The sequence below is a fragment of the Malus domestica genome, chromosome 16 (assembly GCF_042453785.1).
Source record: "Malus domestica chromosome 16, GDT2T_hap1".
Classification (NCBI taxonomy): Eukaryota; Viridiplantae; Streptophyta; class Magnoliopsida; order Rosales; family Rosaceae; genus Malus; species Malus domestica.
In genome coordinates, this window is record NC_091676.1 from 380,409 (window position 1) to 403,335 (window position 22,927).

A 22,927-nucleotide genomic window follows, 5' to 3' on the forward strand; every position below is an offset into this window, starting at 1 on the left:
CGCCGAGTTTTGGCCCCAAATCGTGAAACTGAGTGAAATATAAAGTGTCCATTGGAGGAAAGGGAAAAGGAAAACAAAAGCCAAGCAAAGCAGCTCACCGATATAAAAAGACGGCCACCTCGTCAACACACAATAAGTGGGAAAGTGAAAACGAAAACTGAGAAACGAGAAACAACATAAATACACTTTTCCTAAAGAATCAAATCTACAACTCACGAAAAGAAATAGTCGTGGGCGGGCGGAGCGTGGCTTTTAACTACAAGACGGTGTTAATATGTAGTGCTTTTAGCAGCGAAGTAGCCATTTGTTTTACCAACACTTGGCCACCCGATCGTTGCCCATCTCTGCGTTCTTCTATTAGATTTTGAAGCTTCTGAGGCAGATCATTCTCCACAATCAATTGCTTTGGCCGCGGGTGGTGCTCATAAACAGCCTGCCTCAGACATATTAACAGTATTAACAACAGGAAGAAGCAAATAGATAGCTTCCAGAATAGTAAATGATTCCCCCACCTTTATCAGTTTAAGAAGATTTAGACGGGCAATTGCATCCTGATGGTCCAGTCTCGTGATGAGCAGCGGTGTCAAACCATTTACAGCTAATGTTGTATTAATTCGAGATGATTTCCTGCAAAAAGAAAGAAAAGCAATTGTTATGTCCACAAAGGAAAAAGGGGAGCTTTGTAAAAACATGCTACTTAAAATCATTCAGAAACAAAAGCTTCCAGTCAGACACATGACACATGACATGACAGGGTCGATATTTCAACTCCCAATTATAATCAATCGATAAAAGTTTATATGCAGAAGGTTAGAAAGACAATAATTAATTTCTAGTAAATAGACTATATACGCAATCACATACGTTATAATTTTCAAAAATGGCTCCAATATGTGCACGAAATACTGTTCTGGACAGCACTGGAAGAATTTCACCAATTTCTGAACTGCATCCTTTTTCAATAATGCTTGTTCCACCTTCCGGTTGTCATTGTCATGAGCTAAGCACACGGCAATCGAATCCAATGCAGTCACAGACCAAAGTTCATCCTCGAGAAGGCTTAAGTAAACATCCAACCCACCATGAGCCCTTAGTTGCTCCCTCGAATTTCGTGATGCATGAGCCATGTCACACAGTAAAGGCAACGCACATTGTTTCAAAGGAGAATTAGACTCAATAAAGTGCATTAAGTGTGGAATTATTCCATTCTCAGCTGCTTGTTCCTGTCTTCTCTTGTTAATCTTGCACAGATTGAACAGGGCATTGAGTACCTAGAAAAAACGACGAGAACGACGCAGTTAGAACTCGGTCATTTTATGAACATTCTATGTAGAGTTAATATCCATACAGACTAAAATACTCTACATTTAAGGACAGAAAGGGGTCACATATATTTAATTTCAAACAACAAACACAATAAAATGCACGGCTTACTAGCCAACAATCCATTGTTAACATTAGAAATAGGACAGATTGCCCACCTCATGATGTATTTGAGATACAAGAGCTCCTTCTTTGAGTTCAAGGTTTGGAATCAAATATTTAATTGCTTCTGCCCGCTGAAGATTCTCTAAGCAGTTTGGATCAGTTGACAAATGGTTTACACACTTCAGTATCTGTACAATGACAAAGCACCAACATCATCAAGGTTGCAGTAACATAAATCAATAACATAAATCAACGGAACTTTCTGAAAATACCTTCAAAAGAATAGGGGGCTCCACCCTATTGAACATCTTGAAAAGACGGCTGAGCAAACTTTGGCTACACATGTATGACTTTACAGTAGTATCTGCTTGTGCAAACTCAAGCAGAAGATCAGCCACCTTTTCTAGGTATTCCCTCGCAACATCTGCATTCAATGTTGAAACCATGTGGGAAAGTAAACCTGATGATGTTGCACTGCCTGGTCTAGCATTTAAAACTCCAGAACCAGAAAGTACACCTGATGCTGTCTGAGATGCTATGCCAGAGGTGGAAGCAGCTCCTTTGATAGATGCTACTGTTCCCATCTCTTTATTCATCGTTTTATGAGAAACTCTAGCAGTGGAATCAACATTCCCATTTTCTCTACCACGTTGAGAGACGTCTGCAAAATAATGAAGGAACCAATTATACATAGAAGTAGATAAAATGGGCCCACGTAATTGCTAAACAACATTATGGAACAAGAAAGCAATTAAAATCGATACTTTGGTATATATCTACTCAATAGGAGTTGGAGAAATTTTTTTGTTTGATTCATTAGATCCTAACACTAATTTATATCGTTTACGTATTATAAAATTTAAAGATTCCAAATGACACACTTGTTTACAGGTTATAAACTAAATGATGGATTAGATAAAGACTGTTACCAGCAAATTCAGCCATCAGGAAATCTAATTCTCCATTTGTCTTCTTTTCATTAGAAGCATGTAACAGGGGCAATATACTTTCATGTCTCTCCAAACCTGGCAGGTGGCGTACAAACTCGAGCTGACCAGAAAAGTGTCTGGAAGGAGGCTCTTTATCTAACAAGCTAAGAAGGGGACGAACTTGCTCCTGTTGAGTAGTTACCGTTGTTGAAAACCCATTTGATGTACCATCCATCATTTTTGGAGGTCTATCTGTGGATGCCCTACTAGAAGAATTAGCAGGTCGCTGCTGCCTGAGGTCTAGATCCCGAGAGGTAATGGAAGGTTCCTTAGTTGTAATATTTACTACTTTGTCTACTGATGTTGAGTCTGTCAATTTAGAAGGAACTATAGCTTCCACTACCACATTGCTAGATTGAGCTCTATCAGTATCTAGATGAAGATATCTTGGATCTGATTGATTGGCATCTGATCTTTGAGAGTTTGAAGTTGAAGCACGTGCAGGTTCTGCTGTTCCAGTTGACAAATGAAAATCAATCAATCCATGTCTAACCTTGGAGAGATCATGTTGATCAGTTGTAGAAAGCAGCACGTCACTCTGAGCAAAAATCGGATGACCAGAATCTAATGAACCAGACCGTGGGCGCTGAGCTGAACCTTCTAGTGGAAATCCACCCCCGACAGATATGGAAGCTAGGCGGGTTGCCTCATTCAAGCTATAAAGGGTGTTAATAAGCCTCAGCAGTATTCCATTCTTCGCAGCTATGCGACAAAAATCATTTCTAGGAGTTGATTGTTGAAGCTTAAAGACCTGCCACATCCCGTCAATTGCTAGATGAACCATTTCCCTGGATAGAAAAATGTCTAATAAAAATTTGACACAAGTAATATTAACTATCCATAATAAGCTTGAAAACATAATAACATTTCTTAACCAGTCACAACCAACCCTCACAGCCAAATGGTCTGACTAATTCTAAAAGGGAGTTCAGGGTTCAAACAATTAAAAAATGTCCTCTGTGGCCTAACTTCCATGAGAATAACCCATCCCCAAGAAGACAGCGAGGCCACAGAAAGTTAGCTAACTTTTAATTAGGTTAACAGTAACAACAGGGAAAAAAACAGAAGCAAAAACCTGAATTTTGCATAGTCAGCCTCTAAAAAGCCCACCAAAACAGGTATTCCACGGCAAGCTATGAACATTTGCAACGTTGAAGGGCTGCACAAAAATCCTCAATGTCAACCTCAAACTCTACTTTCTGGTGAACAAGAATATTGACCAACTACAGAAGGGAGCACAACCTTGATTGACAAAGCTGCTGTATGAAATAAGCTGCTTCCATACGAATTTCCCGGAAATGATTAGGAACGGCAAAGCTCATTATCACTGGGATCTGTCATATAAGTTAGCAGTAGGAATTAAAGCTCCATAGCGAATACCTAACACGAATTTCTAGAGTATAAAACTCAGATAGAGGGAAGAAACAAAGATAAGATGTGTATGCATGTAAAGAAAATTGATTCAATTTTCAGTGATGCCAATAGCCCAGATGCAACTGCAGAATAACAAAACGCAAAAACCTGAATGCATTATAACTCACCAGACCCACAAGACAAGCATTTTCCAGGAAATCAGTATTATCTTTGATTATCCGATTTATAATTTGAAGCACAGAACATATAACCTGCAAAAGTGGGAAACAACAATCACATACAGCTATTATAAAGCTAATTGAAAAGCGGACAACCACCTTTTATAATTCTCATAAACATGACCAGAGAGGTAAAAATGAGTCCACATACACGAGTTTTAGGTACTTCAAGCAATTCCATTAGAGGGAGCAAACCATGCTGGGTAACAAAAACAATTTTCTGCTCTGGGCGCTGATGGAAGATAACAATGAGTTTCTGACAGGCAGAGACAATAACATCTTCTGTTTCATCTGGTCTCAATGACCCAACCAACCGGCTGAACTCAACAGCCTACCAAACAAGAAATAGCAGATATTATTTCCACATAAAAAAATGGCAGACAAATACTTATATGATTGGTGTGATGCGTCTGTTTTACAATTTGTGCAGCACACACTTTAGGCACTACACTGCACCAATGTCACTCTTTTGACGAGTGATAATAAAGTTACTGTATCTTTCATACATTTTCTTATCCAAAAAAAGAAAAAAAAATGAGACTCATAAAACAATCTGCTTCAGAGGTGCAGATTTCTAGTCTTAAATTCTTCAGAATTGTAGCTGGTTAGACTTTAATGCACTCCATAGAAGAAAAAAAAAATTATCACACATCCTTAATACGCAGGATAAAAACACAAAAGAAATGTGAATACCTGTAGGGGAAATAGGTTTTCTCCAGGCATCTTTTCGTCGAAAACCTAATACACAAACAGTAAAATGTGTTAGAGATGACGAGTCAGCAAATTCAACAGAAGGACTCAAAATTTGAAACATACCAAACCACCAATATCAATCACATCATCTTTGAGAACACCCATCATAAGCTGTAACAGGTTGCCACCACTGCCGTTAGCCTGACCCAATTCACTCTCCATTTGTTTTTGGGCAATTGTAGCTCTCAACTTTGTAGCCAGGTCGCTTTTCCCAGCATCGTTCCCAGGTGTATTGCCTTGGTTTGACTGTGACATAGATGCAGATGTCGAAGCCTCAGTTGCCCTATCCTCTGGATGCTTATCCAATGGATGAAACAGATCATCCAAGGAAGCATCTCCTGGAGTATCACTAAATTTACTGAGTTCATTACCTCCCAACAAAACTGGCATCTTGGCAGCCTTCAAAATGACAGACACAAAACTAGGAGTAAGAAATATGAGAGATTGAAGTTAAAGTAGTAACAATCTCTACACAGGACTTCAAAATATGACACCACAATAAATATTACCCAAAAAAGACAGCACACACTGACAACATGCATAATACGACCAGCTAGAAGTTAGACAAAAATCAACATCAATTACTGCAATCTCACCTTTTGAAAACTACCATCCTGATTTCTTGTTCCAAAACCGAAAGCTCTATAACCAACACCTTTTCCACCTTGTTTGCCACTTACATTTTTTGTCGTTAATTCAGGAGATCTGACCTCACCATTCACCAGCACTGCATCATGGTTGCTAGCATGTGGTGGCTCGTCGAGCTCAGTTGGCTCAGAGGCAGCCAATTCCTGAGAAGATATTCTGCCAGAACCATTTTGCAAAGATGACTTTTCATGGATAGCTAATGTGGGAACTTCATCTGTCAGATCATCTTCTAAATTATCCGTTTTCTCCTCAACCGATTTTACATCTGAAGCAGGGTTATCATCAGATCTTCCCATATCAGGAACCTCAGTTGATAATAATTCTTTCCCAGAGTCCTGAAGTTCAAAAGAGCCAAGTCACTGGTAATACAAGAAAACTCCAAAGCTTAGATTAAAAAACTTTGCTACTGATATAAGCCTATAGTTTGCGTAATGCGAAAAGGCAAAGACTCTCACTGCTTTAATGGTTGAAGCAGCTACTTCAACTTTCTCTGCAGAAGGACTTTCAGCAGAACCCTGATTATCTCCATTGGAAATTTCTGCACCTATTGAAGCATCTTGTCTGCAAAATAACTGGGTATTTTAAAATGAATTACCAAACAACAATCCGAATAAGCTGAAAGCTCTAATAAAAAAACACCTAATGAAAAATACTACAAAAGAAGCCAAGACAGCCCTAGAAAAAAACTGCATAGGATGTACTTGATGACACCTACCTTAGAGTTCCACTATGACGAATTGAAGATTGCAAAGCTCGCCGGCAGTTTTGTATCCAAGGGTGAGAAAGCAATGTCTTTGCATCAGGGCGGTGCCTAGCATCCTAAGATATGCAACAAAAATGTTATAGATGAATATAATTAAGTTACAAGTTACAACTAACACACTTTTAGTTAAGGAAAAATTCCATCAAGGCTAAGACTTAGTTCTAAATCTAAATTCCATGAAACTTGACCATCTATCCGTGGACTTAAATACTCTTCATTAGAATGGAGTAAGTAAAAATATCTCTGCCTCACCTTCTTAAAGCACTGACCCAGAAAATCAGTAATGTCCGGTGATAGGCTGTCAGGTATGGGAGGATGCTCATCCTGAAAGAATTGAAGGCAAAGGGAAAAGAAAAGAGAACAAAACTGTCAACGCTGGCACTCAATGTTAAGAAAATTAGCATTATAGGGAACTGTTTGCATACAACAAGGGCAAGAAAACAGCTTCAAACTGCAAGCTGACACAATTTTGAAAATGACCACTTCAAAATCAGCAGTACATGCATCTTTGCCCTTCCCCCCCCCCAAAAAAAAAAAAAAAAAAATATATATATATATATATATATATATATATAAAATAAAAAATAAAAAAGACCATGCCAAACAAATGGAGCAAATTAGGGAATAAATGAAAGTTAAACACACCTGAACAATACGAAACAATGCTGGCATAGGCTGTAGATCGTAGTAAGGAGGTACACATGTAAGAAGTTCAATGACAGTGCACCCAACACTCCAAATGTCCGAAGCAGCACAAACTCCCGACATTTCAATCACCTATAACATTATATAATTTCCATCAAATTAAGGCCTCTCGTTAGCATTTTCATTACTGAATCAAAAGCATTATTTTTTTTCAGCACAAATTCTGCATGTCATGCAAAAAACGATTTCATTTGCCTACTTGCATTTGTGCCTTGGCATGCATGATCAAGCTAGTTTTAACAAAACAAATACTGAGTTCCTCTTGCTCCCATATACTAAAGGCAGACCCTCTTTTCTTTATAATAATAATAATTATTAATTAATTAGCATAATAAATAGCAACTATAAAATACCTCTGAGGCCAGGTGTGACAGTATTAGAGTCGGCTGAGGGAGAATGCTATGTTTCAATAAAAAAGTTATTGCAGGGAATAACAGTAAGATTGGTGGTTGTTTGGAGTGTATGGGCCTAATAAAGCTAGCAAAAAGGGTGCTCTTTTGGGAGGATTTAGCTGGATTACTTGGATTATGTGGTTCCAGGAGGTGCACGCATGTGGAAATTTCCATATGGGAGGATGAATTGCCTATACAAGTATCTTTCTTCTCAACAACAAAAAAAAGAAGGGGAAAAAAGGAAAGGAAAATAAGAATACCTCTGGGGCCATCCAGTATGGCGTTCCAACAACTGAATGTGTATTAACATCCGCCTCAGTCAGTTTTGTCGCAACACCAAAATCAGCAAGTTTCACAAGCCCCTGAAAAGGATGACCCATACAGATCAAGCAATACAATAAGTTATTAATAAAATGGAAAAGGTACACAAGCAACAGATGGTAGACCAATATCTTTGCACGCTTGAAATCCCAATCGAACAAATACTTCACAAGAAGGTGATGGTAACTATCAAAGTAAACTCATCTAGAAAAGATGAGAAATACACATGTAAGTCACCTCTTTAGTTGTCAATATATTTGCACCCTTGATATCGCGATGGATTACTCCCTGCTCATGTAAATATACCAACCCCTCCAGAACCTGTATCATAAGTTTATAACAAATATCAAGTTAAAATATCTAACTTGCACGCGCCTACACATACAAATAACGAACTGCAAGGACATTATGGAACCTGAGCAATGTACACAGCTACCAATGATTCAGGGAAAGGTCCAAATTTGTTTGGCTTGATAATGTTTGCAAGTGAGCCATTCTCCACATATCTACAAGTGTAGCAATAAAAACATCACAAAGTTTTCTCAACAGAGTTTCCACATGAAATATTGGGGAAAATTGTGAGCTCACTTACTCCAGGATTATGTGAAGATGAGTCTTTGTCTTTAAGGATCCAAGGTACTTCACAATGTTTTTGTGATTTAAATTCTGCAAAAGTGAATTTAATTCCCTAAGCATTGTACTCAGCATGCATCTCATTCCAAAGGCATTCAGAATGTCTAGTGTTAGTAGGTTAGCAAAGGGCAATTCAGCAACAGCATTTCAGAAGAAATGCATCAAAACCACTGTATACAGCAGATCGTGTTGGCCGGGCCCAAAATTTCAATCAGCTTTCGCTAATACTTTAATCAACTATACAAACATATATAACACCTGCCATAAACTAGAACTGACTCCTATCATTTAACAGAATTCTGACAGAAGGATAAATGTGCAAAATCAACCCATTTCAAAGGGTCCTCATTTAAACCCCAGAAAGTTGATCTGCAACAGGTGCTAACATACAATAATGGGACACAATTTATAGTAAAAGATTTCAGCTTAAGGTAAATAATTGACATCAGAAAAGCAAAGATGACAACAAAGAAATAAAACATACCTTGAGTAAATCAATCTCTTGCTAAAATGTCACCGCATTGTACGACCAGAGAAGCAATCAAAAGAAAAACAGCAGCCAGTGAGCCAAATTAATGTAAACTGGAAACAACATATGCAGGAGAGATGGTATGCTTGAGTAACATAAATATAAATCATAATTTTGACTTTTACGACATGTCGCCGAATTTGCAAAATCATATAAATTTAAATCCTCGGAAACAAATGGCCTTCAAGACGAGCCCTATCTACATGAACACACATATATACATATATTCACATTTAATTGACATAGACTATCCAAAAGCATGTGCTATTTCAATTCTATTCCTTCATAGTTATTTGTAAGAACATGTAACAACTACTAGACAAAGGAAAGCTGGTCCAACCATTATAATGTTGAGATCCTCCTGAGCAATATTCTCCAAAGAAACTTGTTTAATTGCGACAAAGTCTCCATTCTCCAAATCCAAACCCTTGTAAACTCGACCATATGCTCCCTTTCCAATCTCATCTCCAAGCATCTACACCAAAAATATTCACATAATTCAAAATACGAATAAAACGAAAAGATTTGTCGGATATCCGAACACCATATCTAGACGTTGACGAATTTATCTTAATTTTTTTCGAAAGAGGACTTGTTGAACATATTTTCTGCCAGTGCCAGACTAAGAATTAGAGCAATAAAGCATTCCAGCTTCTCAGAAGCCAAATGGAGGAGAGTGTCAGTGAAAACCAACAAACCATGAAGCTGAAAATCACAAAATTAGTAACCTCTAAACAGTTCGACTCAAACGCTCAGTTAGGAAAATGCAGGGAATGAAATACAGACACTATCGAAAAACAAAAACCCTAACCCTCAATTTATTTACCAATTACTGCAGAGAAGAAACAAACCGACACACAGACACTGTCGACATTCTAATTCCAAACACAAATTACACATTACTACGGAAGAAACTGCGAAGTGGAAATTGAGCTATCTATGAATTTGCTTACGTATTTGTTATCGAGAGTCTTGGATTTGTGGAAGTGGGCCGACGCCGCTTGCCGAGACATCTCTGCGGAATCGGCTTACCGATGAGAAACCCTAGAGGAGATGGTGGTTCATCAGGACAAGTAGAGCTACAGAGAGGGACAGAATTGGATTTGGAATTATGATCGGACAGCTTGCCGGAATTCTAGGAAGGGAGGGCGGAGCAGAGCTCCGACTCGTACAGAGAGAAAATGTACGGAGGGAGAGGGAGGGCGTTACCATGGAACTGAATGTTTATTAGGATGGAGGTGGTGGTAACATGACATGATCATCATAGAAACTATCATAACAAATTAAATAAAAATAAATAAAATGGAAATTAGCGGAGTAAGAGCAGAGCACTCCTCTTCCCCTTGCTGGACCTCAAGGGCTCCAACTCAGGAATGATGAGACGGGCAGTGGACTCCAGCTGGGACACTTCTGTCGAGTAACGACTTTAAAAAGAGAAGGGTCAAAATGGGAGGGGAATGTTCTTTTATTTTGTTACAAACCAAATTCTCCTACTTTTCTAAAAACCACCTCTAGTATAAATATTTGGAATCGCTTTTATAAGAAAGCACTTCTATTCAGAAGACCTTATGTTTAAAGTGCTTTCATGAAAAAACGATAACATTTTTTATTTAAAATTTGAGTGCTTAAGGCAAGTGCTCCTCTAAAATCCTTTTAACTAAACCCAATTACAATCGTTTTTTTGTAGTAAAAAAACATTTTAGCCTTTCGAAATTTTATTAAAAATCACAGCAAGTACTTGTTCGAAAAGTACTCTTAAATTTTTCTGTTAAACAGAGTTGAAGGCTTTTGTTTGTATTGTTGCCATTCTCCAAATAATCCGGAACGGGCATTCTAAAGCGCTTTCGTTTTGAGGTATAAAGAAAAGGGCTTACATACTTTTGCATAGCCTTTTGACTAGGGAAACCGTGTACGGTATTTGTCCTACTATTTTTTCCCTTTTGGTCAAACGTAAAAGTCCCCTACTTTGTTTTTTTTTTTTTTTGGAAACAGTCACCTACTTTGATACTCTTGTCAATTGCAAATACGAAAAAGCATTCCTTCAACCAAGAGACCAAAATCCTTACATTAAGGAAACCTCAAATCTCATTAATGTGGGCCAATGACGGGAGAGATGGACACACAACGAACAAGAGATTTAAGTTCAACGGTGCGTATCTCTCCCCTCACATAAACACGCCACATGAGGAGAGAGACGCACAAAAAATACAGCCGTTGTACATAAGGTTTTAGCCTTTTTCCTGAAACTAAATGGGACAGACAGGTCAGATTCATGCAACACAACATAAGTTTAAAAACATTATCATGTTATGACAAGTCTTTCTCTTTCTCATTCAACGCCTAGCTATGTAATTGATCAGTATATAATTGCGCTTCTCATATCACTTCTAAATTTAATTGCAGCTCTTGTACTATCTATCCAATTCTTCCAAGTTTCTGTGGAGCTTCGTGTCATCCTTCATCTCAATTTCATCTGTGCAAAACTCGTTGCAAGGTCTATCGCCTCATTCAGACGAGATGCATCTGTTCCCTGATATCGTCAATTCAATGGAAAATTTGAGAAAAAGGTAAGAAATAAAACCAACTTAAATCTTAAGCACGAAATGTAATATGATTTGCACAAATATAAACCATATTCAGATTCTGGACAAGGAAAAAAATTGGAGCAAGTGGTCGAGACATAAGTCGATAAACACTAACCTGGCCAGTAGCAAGGCCACCTTTTCCTTTTCCGCATCTTCCATTCAAAGGACCCATAGCTGCTGTCAACCACTCTGAGACCTCCAACTGAGTGCCCTTGTCCCCTGGTACGCCAGCACACACCAAAGCTTTATTTGTGGTCTCATCCGTGCTGAAAACCATGGCAGGCATTCCCTGTTCATGTACCATCATGATTTCAAGTTATTTTCCTAAATTCACAAGACAATTGACAATTGACAATTGATCAACATCATAGCGAATAACAATCAAAGTATTTCATGAAGATGACTACTATTCAAGCATAGTTCAATTCATGCCATGGTGATGGGTTTCTATGTTATGTTATGACACCTATCGGATCGCATAAGAGGCCAAAGAGAGAGTGAATTGTGCTACTGACCATCCCAGTGATCTTCAAAACAGCCTCACGAACTGCAGCTGTATCCAAACCAACATCAACTTGGGAAACACAGTAAGCTTTCCCATCTGAAGCAGCAACTTCAGCCATCTCAGTTGCAACCTTGACAGCATTCTTTATATTTTGCTCTGCAATCATCTTCTGTGCTTTCTTCAATTGGGTCTGTTGGATGGAGCAAGAATTATTACACTAAAGTACATGTATATAATTATTAAGTAAAAAAAACAAAAACCAAAGTGTTGTCCTGCATAACTGAAATACCTGAAGTACAGCCATCTTGGTCCTGATTTCAGCTTTCTTAGCAGCTGGAATTGGTGCTGAGTCCACACGAGATTTTAGGGAAGCTACTTTCTGTTAAATGAAAAACAAAAACAGATACATGTTAAAAAAAAAAGATTAGTTACAAATAAAAGATCTGGTGAACACTCTATCCGGTCAACCTTTACTTGCATAAGCATAACATCATTAGTTTATAGAAATAGTTGAATCGTCATTTCTGAATCCGAAAAATGAGGATTCTGGGGAAAGATCAAAAGAAACAACCTTCTCCAGCAAGCTTCCTTCAGCCTTGGACGCTTCATGTACGTCTTGCTCAAGCGACCGAGCCAATTCAATTGCCTGAAAAGCACCTTCACTTGTGACAGCAGTTATTCTCCGTATTCCCTTAGCAATTCCCTCCTCAGATAAAAGAGCAAAGGCCTTTGCTTCCCGTGTATTTGATATATGTGTCCCTAGATGTATGAAAAAGATAAAGGTCAGCTTAAAAGAAGGAAATTCCCCAACAACACATCAGTAGGAGATGACATTAACCTCCACAAAGTTCTGCTGAAATTGATAACCATTCCTCATTTTCGGGGTAATCCAAAAGATCCTCAACCTTTCGCCCAATAGCCACCACTCTTACTGGGTCAGGATATACCTACACCAAAAGCAAAAATATACGTATCACGCAACACAAAAATATAGCCATTGAGAAGACTAACTAATTATGTTAACATTCAGAAAACTACCTCTCCAAATACAGCCCTTAAACCATTGATGCGCTTGGCATCAACCAGGGCTACCTCTTTAGCATATACACCTAATTCAGCTCTGATTTGCTCATTCACAATTGACTCTATTCTTCTCAAACTGTCAGGATCTACCGGCTTGCCTGTTCAAGTTCCACTAGCAGTTTTAAGAAATTCAATAGACACAGATCACCCAATCCTCTTAACTTAATGCACTAACTTGAAAAGCTTTACCATGTGAAAAATCAAATCTCAATTTCTCAGCAAGAACAATAGAACCCTTCTGGTCGACATGATTTCCAAGAACTTCCTGCATTAGAAATGCTGAATGTCATCAACTACATGGACAAAACAGTTAAGAAAATAACAATTAAAAAACTGGTAGCAGGTTTTGGGTTGTTGGCATTTGAACATACCCTCAGAGCAAAATTCAACATGTGCGTGCAGGTATGGTTAGGGGCAATGAGTTTACGCCTATTGTAATCAACCTGTACCAAAGAACCCAGTAGGAGTTATAACAAAAAGAAACATAGATCGAGTCACAGATGCATAACTCTAAGCAAATAATGAAAGGAAGAATCACCTTGCAATTTACTTTTTCACCGACTAAGAGTTTGCCACTCTCTCCAGAAAAAGAACCAATGTGGACAACAAAACCTCCATAAATTTGAACATTGCAAACTTGAAACGAGAAAGAAGATCCTTCAAGTGATCCAGTATCAAAAATCTACAAGCACATCAAATTAAACCAGATACACAAAATGATTAATGAGAATCAAAATCATCTCAATCAATGTGATCCAATACGGTACTAACCTAGTTCACACATAGTACTTCCGATCAAGAAGAATATATTATGTAAGCTATAGAATGAAAACAGAAAGTAAAACCGGAGGACCCTACAAATCTTGAATTACTCCTCATTCTCAAAGTGAGTCCAAATTTGCATCCATGTACATCATCTTTCCTTGTATTATGATTCATGAAGCTGCTGGGGATGTGCATGCACAGCACTAGAGGCCAACAAATTCTAATTTGATTATTTTTCGATCATTAGCAATAAGAGGATTGATTTCCAGTTACCATAATTGCAGCTAATATTTTGTTTTTCGTATGAGATCCAACACGTTTGTTTAAGAGAGAGAGAGAGAGAGAGAGAGAGAGAGAGAGAGAGAGAGAGAGAGAGAGAGAGAGATCTTGTGCATTGAAGTAACATCCTAGTAAGTTTAGTAGACTATATTATACCACCAATTCAATCATGGAAGTAACATCAAAAGAATTTTAATAGTAAATGACGGGTCAAAGTAACCAAACTATATAATACCTGACCACCCTGCTCAGCATAAAAATTTGTAGACTCCAAAACTATACCAACTTCATTGCCAGCAGAAGCACTATTAATAAACTCAGAACCAGTGTAAATTGCTTTTACCACACTTTGATGGTCCTGTATTGGTAGAGGAATAAAAAGGCAATAATCAACAACAAATTCATTAATCCCTTGTACAGAATGATAGTGCCTCAACTCTTGGAAACACTTTTTTAATAAGAACACTCTTGGAAACAATTTTGTATATCAAGGAATAAACATTGAATAGCAATCTTTGTATAATTCAGCAAAAACATATAAAACATGCAAAATGTCAAAAATGACCTGGTTCCAAATAAATTTAAAGCTGTCATCTGTTGCAGCAACTCCCCTCTTGTGCAATGTAGCAGTCGCATCAGCATCCATAACAATAGCACCACCAGCTTGCTTAAAGAGTTTAAGAAAAAAGGTAACATGAGTGCGCCACCACATGAAATTTCTGATATACCATTTAATCTCTAAGAGAAGAAATTCCCACAAACCATTCGTCTACCTCTATAAACCCCTTTTTATTTTGATCTTTCAAATAAATAAATCAAAAGAGAATCAAGAGGCAGAAATAAACAGGGGAGTGCAGAAAGAGAAAGGGTGCACGAGATAAATTTTATCATGTCACTTGGTTCCCGAAATCTAAAATTTTTCTTTTTAAACAACGAGCATCATATGAAGAGAAAAGGTTGGCCAACATATGAAGTTGACACAGGAATATGGATGAGCAAAAGTGGGAAAATGTCAGAAGATGACGTACCTTATTTTGAGCGCTCCTTGATCTTTCTCGAGCCTCATCCATAGCATTATTGAAACCCTCAACATCAACCATCAATCCCCTTTCCTCTGCCATCAACTGTAGGAAGAAAGTATAAGTAAGCAAAGTCATGTACAAACAAATATCCAAGAGGACAACAGATCTCAAGTACCTGAGTCAAATCTAATGGAAACCCAAATGTGTCCCACAAAACAAAAGCATCCTGTAGTCACAATAGGAACAAAGTAAGCCATAGTAATCAGTAAGGAAAAAATGATAATCTTCAAACATGAGCACTCTCCCTAGTCTGCTACCCATAGATAATGGAAATGATCCAGTTCAACAAAGAATTATTTAAGTTGGTGTATCCACACTTCTGTAAAGAACCATCACAACTCATCCACACTTATTCTAGCTAATTGTCTTCTTTATGAGAAAAGTTAATTAGCTAATTGTCAAGATCATGTTCCAACAAACTCGAGCAGCATCTGTGATCAACTTAAATTCAAGTCAGGTGAAACTAAACAAAGTACATGTACTGGATACCAGGTATCAAGAGTGCCCTTTCTCAACATGGATATCAGAGTTTCTACTTATGATGCACAGAGAAATATTTGTGTGGGATTTGGTTTTGTCGACACATCCTTTGTTAAATCAGTTTTCTACCAACTAGATATTACATAAGACTGCATTTTCAGAAGCCTTAGAAGAAGATGCATTGCAGTAGGGTTAAATGAAAAGTTGGAACAAGGAAAAGCTTATCCCTCTCTTTTGTGAGAATAATACTCACAGCAATGACACATATGACACCAGTAGAAAATAAGTGAAAGAGTAAAACAAAATTCAGAAAATAATAACCTGCCCACTAAATGTTTTCCCTTGAACATCCTGAGCAGCCTTCTTGAATCTTTCTATTCCCTGAAAACAAATCAATCATCAAATCAACTTAGTTGCACATAACATCCCATCCCTCCAAAAAAATCATAAATCTCTCTACAACTCAGTGTGTACATATAATGAAAAAGAATAAAACGTCTCATGAATAGGAAATTCACTTTAATGCGATCAAAAGAACCACAAAAATATTAAACTTTGCAACAAAGGAAACAAATTGCCTATACAAAAATTCATAATGTACATTCATACCTTCTGTAAAGTCTTCTCAAAAGTTTCTTCCTCCTCTTTGATTATCTCCCTGATATGTGCTTCATGTTGTTGTACCTCTGGGAAAACATCACCCATCAGTGTCACCAGAATGTGCACAAGCCTGGATTCCACAAAATATCATATCAACACTCCATATAATTACAATCAGAAACATTACAAATCACAAATTGCAGTATGTCTGTCGCTATTACCCATTGAAAAATCCTTCTTTAGCCTTTAGGACATCATTTCCATACCGAACAGCGCGACGAAGAATGCGCCTCAGAACATATTCGCGGCCGTCATTGCCTAACATAAGTAGAACCTCATAAGGTACACTTTAAATTACTCCACAAAAAGGTTAAGAAAGAATTAAACAACTTAAAAACATTTATTATCTTAATGTAAGATGTAGCTAATAAAAATGATGTCAAAATCGTTGTGACCCTTAAATAGACACTATCAATACCAACCCCCGTGCGCCCGCCGCGGGGGGGTGATGAAAAGTTTTCAATAAAAATATGATGACTCTGCACGTATCATTATCTTAAAGTATTTTCTCACTTATTAGAAATCTGATTAGTCACTATCTAGATTAAAAATAATATACCCTTTCCAACTAGTTTAAAAACCACAAGACATAAGCCTTCAGCATAAACTATAACACCCCTGATCAATATAGACCCAAAAGGCAATGAGCAAATTAATGAATAAGTAGACCAACCACAACCAATAACTCACAACCCTGTCCCGCAAACATTCTATCTCCAGTGGGAAGCAGACACCACTGACCTAAACTTCAGTAAAACAGAATGTAGCGTCTGTTTAACTATTATCTACCTACCTGGACGAGACCCATCAGCAATGGAAAATGAAAGAGTTCTTATATGATCTGCAACAACTCTGTATGCCATGTCGATTTTGTCTACATCATCCACACCAACTTTCCCAGAATATGGTGGAGCCCCTGTTGCCTATAAAAATATTGGAGACATGAAGGCAATGTCAATAACAGAATTTGATTCGTTTTCTTTCTTCTTTACTGGGTGTAGGTGTCTCTCTATATACTCTATGTAGTTGGGTTTGCACCCTTTTATGGTATTAAAGGTATTGTGCTTTAACAGGACCCTAAAAAAATTGACATCTCACCTGTTGGATAGCATCAAAGATGGGCATGAACACATCAGTATCATAATTGCTCATCTTGTTCTGAAGTATGGAAGTTAATCTTTCAAATCCCATCCCAGTGTCAACATGCTTAGCAGGGAGCGGTTTTAGAGAACCATCACTTTCCCTATTGAACTGTTGGATTGGAGTAATCAAGGAACAAATATAGTTCACCAAATTAATTGTCAGAAAAATAAAACAGAAATAAAAGAAATAAAATTATGTGGCACATGGAAGGTTATATTTCAATTTTTTTATTTTATGATAATAAATATAAACCATTAATCGCAATTCCAGTTTTCAATGCCAATTTTCTGGAACTATATAAAAGAAATGTTCGTCCATATACAAAGATCCATAAATATGAGGTCAAAGTTATACCTGAATAAAGACAAGGTTCCAAATTTCAATGCAGGTAGGATCATCGTTGTTGACTAACGATGCAGCATCACGATTTCCGATTCTATCATAATGAATTTCAGTGCAAGGACCACAAGGACCAGTATCTCCCATCTCCCAGAAGTTATCCTATTTTGGAGGAGAGAAACAACAACAAAAACACCAATAAAACCAATTAGATAAGGTCACTCAACCTTACAAACAATCATTACAAAACTGTTATAAACAGAAATTAAAGAATAGCACACCTTACAGCCAAACGGTAGTACATGACCAGCTGGTAGAAACTTAAGCCACAACTCTCTAGCTTCATCATCAGGAGCAAGACCAGCCTTCTCATCACCACCAAAATAGGTGGCATAAATTCGATCTTCTGGCAGCTTATAAACCTGCATATCATACGTCAAGGGTAATAGTAAAATTATCAGCGTTAACATAGTCACCGGTGATGAAAAAATTACAATCGGGTGAAATCTGCTTACTTTTGTGAGAAGCTCCCAAGCCCATCCAATGGCTTCGTTCTTGAAATAATCCCCAAAAGACCAATTGCCAAGCATCTCAAAGAAGGTGTGGTGGTAAGTGTCTTTCCCTACATCATCGAGATCGTTGTGCTTCCCGCCTGCTCTTATACATTTCTGGGTGTTGCATGCTCGAGTCAGCTTGCTCAACTGAGTGTTTGGGTCCGCTGTCCCCAGAAAAATGGGCTTGAACTGGTTCATACCTGTCCATCCGAAACATGCATACAACCAAGCCTATCAACAAAACCCTGAAATTAAACGAAACTAAAACACAACACTGGATTGAACTACCCGAATAGATTCTCAGGATTGCGTAAACAAAGATAATTAACAAATATATGCACAGTTACTAGAAAAATAAATCAAAGATTCAATGGGGCGCAAATGGTTACTATTCGCACAAAACCCTCCCCCTTCAGCGGGCGCAAATGGAGGTACGGGGACCGTCGAACCAACGAGGTATTTCAGTGCCTCCGTTGTACGACGAATTGCTACCTGTGACTACGCCCTTTTACCCGATTCAGGTTCAACATTCGCACAAAACCCTAAAATATAAGACGGGACTGAACCGCCTGGTTCGTTTTCCGCCACGGTAAAATCCAGTGACAAGTCAACTTCAACAAAAATCAAAAGCGGAATTGAGATCGGGATTGACGAACCAGCATTGGCGAATAAAAGAGTGGGATCGTTGTGGGGAACGACGGGGCTAGACTTCCAGAAGACGTGGCCCTTCTCCTCGAAAAACTTGACGAAGGTGTCCCTGACGCGCTTCGCCGGCCACTCCAGCCCCTGAGATTCAGCGCCCGGCATGGCGGAGGGAGTCGAGGCCTTCGCCGAGGATGAGTGGCACCTGTAGGCAGCGGCGAGGGGCCGTCCGCGATAGAGGAGTGGCGGCGGCAAATGAGTGTGAGTAGAAGGAGACGTGAAACGAGGGCAAGGCAGTGAAATGAGAAGGGCGCGGAAGGCTATAGCTCCTTTCTCACGAATTCCACTCCTCATTCATCTCTTTTCTATTGGGGTTTAATTGGTAACGCAACCCTTTTTGTTTTGTGTTGCGGAAATATATGCCTTTTTTTTTTCTTTTTGTAAAAGTAAAAATTAGGCAGGTTGGTAAAAATAATCTATGACATCAATTTATTAAGGATATATTTAGAATTGTTGGAAAAAGAGAGGATATACTTAGAATTATTCTGGAAATAGTTTTTTTTCAAACGATTCTAAAGCATAAATATTTGAAAGTTTTTATAAGTCGTAAAAATGTTCGCAAGAAAAATGTATGTTAAGAAGCACTTGTATGTTTAATACAAATTTCAACATTTTTCATGATAAAAAGTAATCAACGCATAAGCGTTTCAGCTATATCCAACTTCCATTCACAGTTTCATTACTTTTGATTGCGTGACTTGCACACTCTAATTTTTTAGAATGTATTTAATTGGGGTTTTGAGATATTTTAATTTTAATTTTTACAACTTTAGGCATTCAAACATAATTTTAAGGGATTTATATAAATTCAATATAATTTTAGAGGAGATTATAAAGTGTTATGCGTGTTCAATTGAGAATTAATTTTAAATGATTTCATAGTGTATTTTAAACATTTCAAATATTACGTCATCATTGAGATTTTAAAAAATTTCAATCAAAATTTTACATAAAATCTTATAAATTAATAAATGGGTGATTTTGTATAAAATTAATAAAAAGTTACAGTTAATTATAAATATGTAAACCATATATTGTGATATTTAAATGCATTATTCATAAATTGGTATTAGACAGCTATGCTCTCAAAATATTATTATGCATGTAAATGAGGTAGGGGACCCATTAAGTGTGGCCATTTGGGGATCTGGTGAAATAAATGCAATACATGCAAGGGTTTTGATTTGGATTTATCCCCGAATTTTGGTAGATTATATTAGTTGATAATTTTTTCTTTTTGTTTTTTAGAACTATATTAGTGTATAATTTTAGTTATGATTTCATGCATAATATTGCTTCGTCGCCCATCCGAGTGATGGCCAGCATGTCTTGCTTTTTAGTGTCCACTGGACATTTGGGGTAGGGTGTCTCATCGCACTTTGTGCAACTTTTGATTTTTTACATTTGAATTCAAACACTACAAGGTAATGTCTCCTCGTTCTGAATTGCAAGCAGTTGAACTCTATACTCTCTCATCTTATCGTGTATCTCTTCTGGCAAGCTCATCTACCAGCTAATTAGAATGAACCGATTAAGCTGGGCTTCAAACTCGCCTTTCTCATCTTAAGCTTAGCTAACCCAGCCCAAAATGATTCATTCATCAGCTGGGTTGTCGACCCACCATAACCAAATACCCGACTCGCAAGTCCATTTTCATTCGGCTGAATTCTAAGGCCATTTCCAACCGATGGCCAAAGGGCTTCATTTAGCATATAGCACTGCAAGAAATTATACTTTAATGAACAGTGGTAGACCATATTTTATACGATAGCAGATTTGGGATATTCAATTGGACCAAACACTTTCTTTAGTGTCCAAAACATTATACAAGCAATGAAACACAAGTACCAATCCTAATGCATATCCTCCCAAATGCTTGAATTCCAAGTATTCTTCAGTGATCACATAGCTAGTGATTTCAACACCCTTTTCGCGCATTTGCCTCCGGAAAAGTTGTAGTTTGCAGCTGGGGTGCCGGGATCCTTCCACGGCCAGTTATTCCCCAAGTCCTCACTCCATTTCGTGCATTCTTCGTATGTGGCTCATTGGCTCTCTAAGGTACTAGAACAAGTGGTGGACAAGAACTCTCCGGTGTGGAACAAGGGGAATATTTACTATATGACTTCCCCTGATGAAATAGTTGATGCTTATGCAGCCCGGTTTGGTAAGGACATGGCAGGCATTCTTGGAAGCTAGGGCTAAAGAGCTTGTGGTAGGTGGAATGGTAGTGGTGATAATCACGCAAGCCATCCCAAATGGGACCCCTCCAGCCGGATTCCAAATGGCATCATGTTTGATTTTCTGGGCTCTACTCTTATGGAGATTGCCAAGGAAGTAAGTCAGTTAGCAACTCTTATGTGTTCAATTAGAAAGATTTAAGAGACGAGAATTAAGTCAATTGGTTATGGCAATGTGTCAATCTCTTGTAACATATCTAATTCCTCTATGTTTGTTTTATATCACTTCACCTTGTAGGGACTGAGTAGTGAAAAAGAGATGGACGCATTCAACATTCTAACATACAACACAACTCCAAAGGAGATAATGTAGCTTATTGAAAGGAATTGATGATTCAACATACTGAGAATGGAGTCGACAAGCCCATGGTTAAAAATGGGTCATCTAAACTACAAACAGGGACTCGTAATGCAGCTAAGAGCTGGGTTGGGGGAGTTTTTTAAACGCATTTTGGAAGTGAGATAACGGATCAAGTGTTTAATAGGGTTTATGAAAAAAGTGGATAACTTGTTCACCAAATATAATCCATATGTAATGAAGGAACTCAGTTGTTTCTTGCTCTCAAATGCAAATGAAGCAACACAAATATTGTGCCAACACTTTTTGTGTGGTTAGTTATACTTTTGCTTTTGTATATCTCTCTAATGTGGTATTTGTATTTTACTTTGTGCTTTATGTTTTGTATCTCTCTCTAATAACACTTCTAGTGTAGTAAGGCCATTTGGGGCAATAGACAACTCAATCTTCTTAAATGAACAATAAATGCCCAAGTGCATCTCCATCTCTAAAATGAATAACCTAGTTAATTCTTATTAAAATATTAGTATTTTTTATTTTATATATAAAAATAGATAACTTTATTTTTAATATCGGATAATAATAAAATATTGGTTGAAAGTATTTGAAAATATTGAAATGTAATGTAAAGTGGAAGAACATAGTCAGGTATTTATAGAATTTTTTTTTTATTTTTTAATTTTTTTAAAAACTTTTTAATAATTTGAATTGTGGCTGACATCTTGCGTTACATAGGCAAGGCGTTGGGCCAAGCGATTATTGGCTAACTTTTCCATCGGGCTCACCTTAAGTCTAATTGCCCGAGTGGGCTAGAGTGTTTTGGGAGGGGCGAGAGTGGATTGGGTTGCCTATCCCCAAGGTAATAAGCAACGATGAAGTTGCTCTAATGTGGAATTTGTATTTTACTTTATGCTTTATGCTTTACTTTTTTTAATAATTTTTTTTGTAACTTTTTAATAACTTAAATTGTGGTTGACGTCAGCCTTGCATCACATAGGTAGGGTGTTGGGTCATGTGATTATTATCTGACTTCTTCATCTGGCTCGCATTGAGCTTGCTTGAGTGGGCTGTAGTATTTTGGGAGGGGCTAGACTGGATTGGGTTGTCTATCCCCAAGGTAATAAGTAACGATGAAGTTGCTTTAATGTGAAATTTGTATTTTACTTTATGCTTTAAGTTTATGTTTTGTTCCTTTTGAGGACCCAAAGCAACTTTAAAAATGGAGAACTTTAACGAAAAGCTCCCAGTACTGTTCACTTTATCGAAAAATTACATTTTTACACTAAAAAGTCAATCCTGGTACTATTCACTTTACAATTTATTTTGTCATTCTGGTTAAAACTTAAAGTTTTCAAGTCATTTTCATTAGTTTTTCCTTTAAAAATATGGATGTGTTATCCACACACTTTTTTTTTACTTCTCATACCCTCCTTATTAATTTATGTCCTTTAATTTTCTTCAA

The 22,927-nt window shown here is 37.5% G+C and overlaps 2 protein-coding genes across 2 annotated transcripts; both read right to left on the minus strand.

Moving 5' to 3' along the window:
• Positions 1-72: 72 nt before the first annotated feature.
• On the minus strand, positions 73-10,141 carry LOC103403407 (MAP3K epsilon protein kinase 1-like). Its single transcript, XM_008342232.4, has 24 exons — positions 9,707-10,141; positions 9,094-9,228; positions 8,709-8,729; positions 8,184-8,257; positions 8,007-8,097; positions 7,829-7,912; positions 7,531-7,632; positions 6,819-6,950; positions 6,426-6,497; positions 6,126-6,229; positions 5,866-5,971; positions 5,359-5,745; positions 4,826-5,161; positions 4,703-4,747; positions 4,161-4,340; positions 3,959-4,042; positions 3,660-3,751; positions 3,493-3,576; positions 2,358-3,205; positions 1,701-2,089; positions 1,482-1,616; positions 865-1,271; positions 513-627; positions 73-433 (listed from the first exon to the last, which is right to left on the minus strand). The coding sequence occupies exons 1-24, from the start codon at positions 9,764-9,766 to the stop codon at positions 257-259; spliced, it is 4,260 nt and encodes a 1,419-aa protein (XP_008340454.1). The 5' UTR covers positions 9,767-10,141; the 3' UTR covers positions 73-256.
• A 679-nt stretch (positions 10,142-10,820) lies between these two features.
• On the minus strand, positions 10,821-19,274 carry LOC103403408 (alanine--tRNA ligase). Its single transcript, XM_008342233.3, has 23 exons — positions 18,885-19,274; positions 18,190-18,428; positions 17,956-18,096; positions 17,690-17,836; positions 17,291-17,443; positions 16,986-17,115; positions 16,354-16,450; positions 16,142-16,262; positions 15,854-15,913; positions 15,168-15,218; positions 14,999-15,094; positions 14,536-14,637; positions 14,206-14,328; positions 13,465-13,608; positions 13,298-13,369; positions 13,116-13,191; positions 12,882-13,024; positions 12,682-12,790; positions 12,415-12,602; positions 12,133-12,222; positions 11,854-12,033; positions 11,454-11,627; positions 10,821-11,283 (listed from the first exon to the last, which is right to left on the minus strand). Exons 1-23 carry the CDS (start codon positions 19,222-19,224, stop codon positions 11,212-11,214), a joined length of 3,048 nt encoding a protein of 1,015 aa, XP_008340455.1. The 5' UTR covers positions 19,225-19,274; the 3' UTR covers positions 10,821-11,211.
• Positions 19,275-22,927: the final 3,653 nt, after the last annotated feature.

What these genes read in the sequence shown, in the direction of transcription:
- LOC103403407 (XM_008342232.4), bottom strand. Translation starts at nt 9,766, where the DNA reads ATGTCTCGGCAAGCGGCGTCGGCCCACTTCCACAAATCCAAGACTCTC. An exon ending in CATTGTTTCGTATTGTTCAG is followed by an intron (nt 6,498 to 6,818) that starts GTGTGTTTAACT and finishes CAATTCTTTCAG; the next exon opens with GATGAGCATCCTCCCATACC. An exon ending in CTGCTTCAACCATTAAAGCA is followed by an intron (nt 5,746 to 5,865) that starts GTGAGAGTCTTT and finishes TTTGAACTTCAG; the next exon opens with GACTCTGGGAAAGAATTATT.
- LOC103403408 (XM_008342233.3), bottom strand. Translation starts at nt 19,224, where the DNA reads ATGAGGAGTGGAATTCGTGAGAAAGGAGCTATAGCCTTCCGCGCCCTT. An exon ending in TTCCATTAGATTTGACTCAG is followed by an intron (nt 15,095 to 15,167) that starts GTACTTGAGATC and finishes TTCTTCCTACAG; the next exon opens with TTGATGGCAGAGGAAAGGGG. An exon ending in TTAAATTTATTTGGAACCAG is followed by an intron (nt 14,329 to 14,535) that starts GTCATTTTTGAC and finishes CTACCAATACAG; the next exon opens with GACCATCAAAGTGTGGTAAA.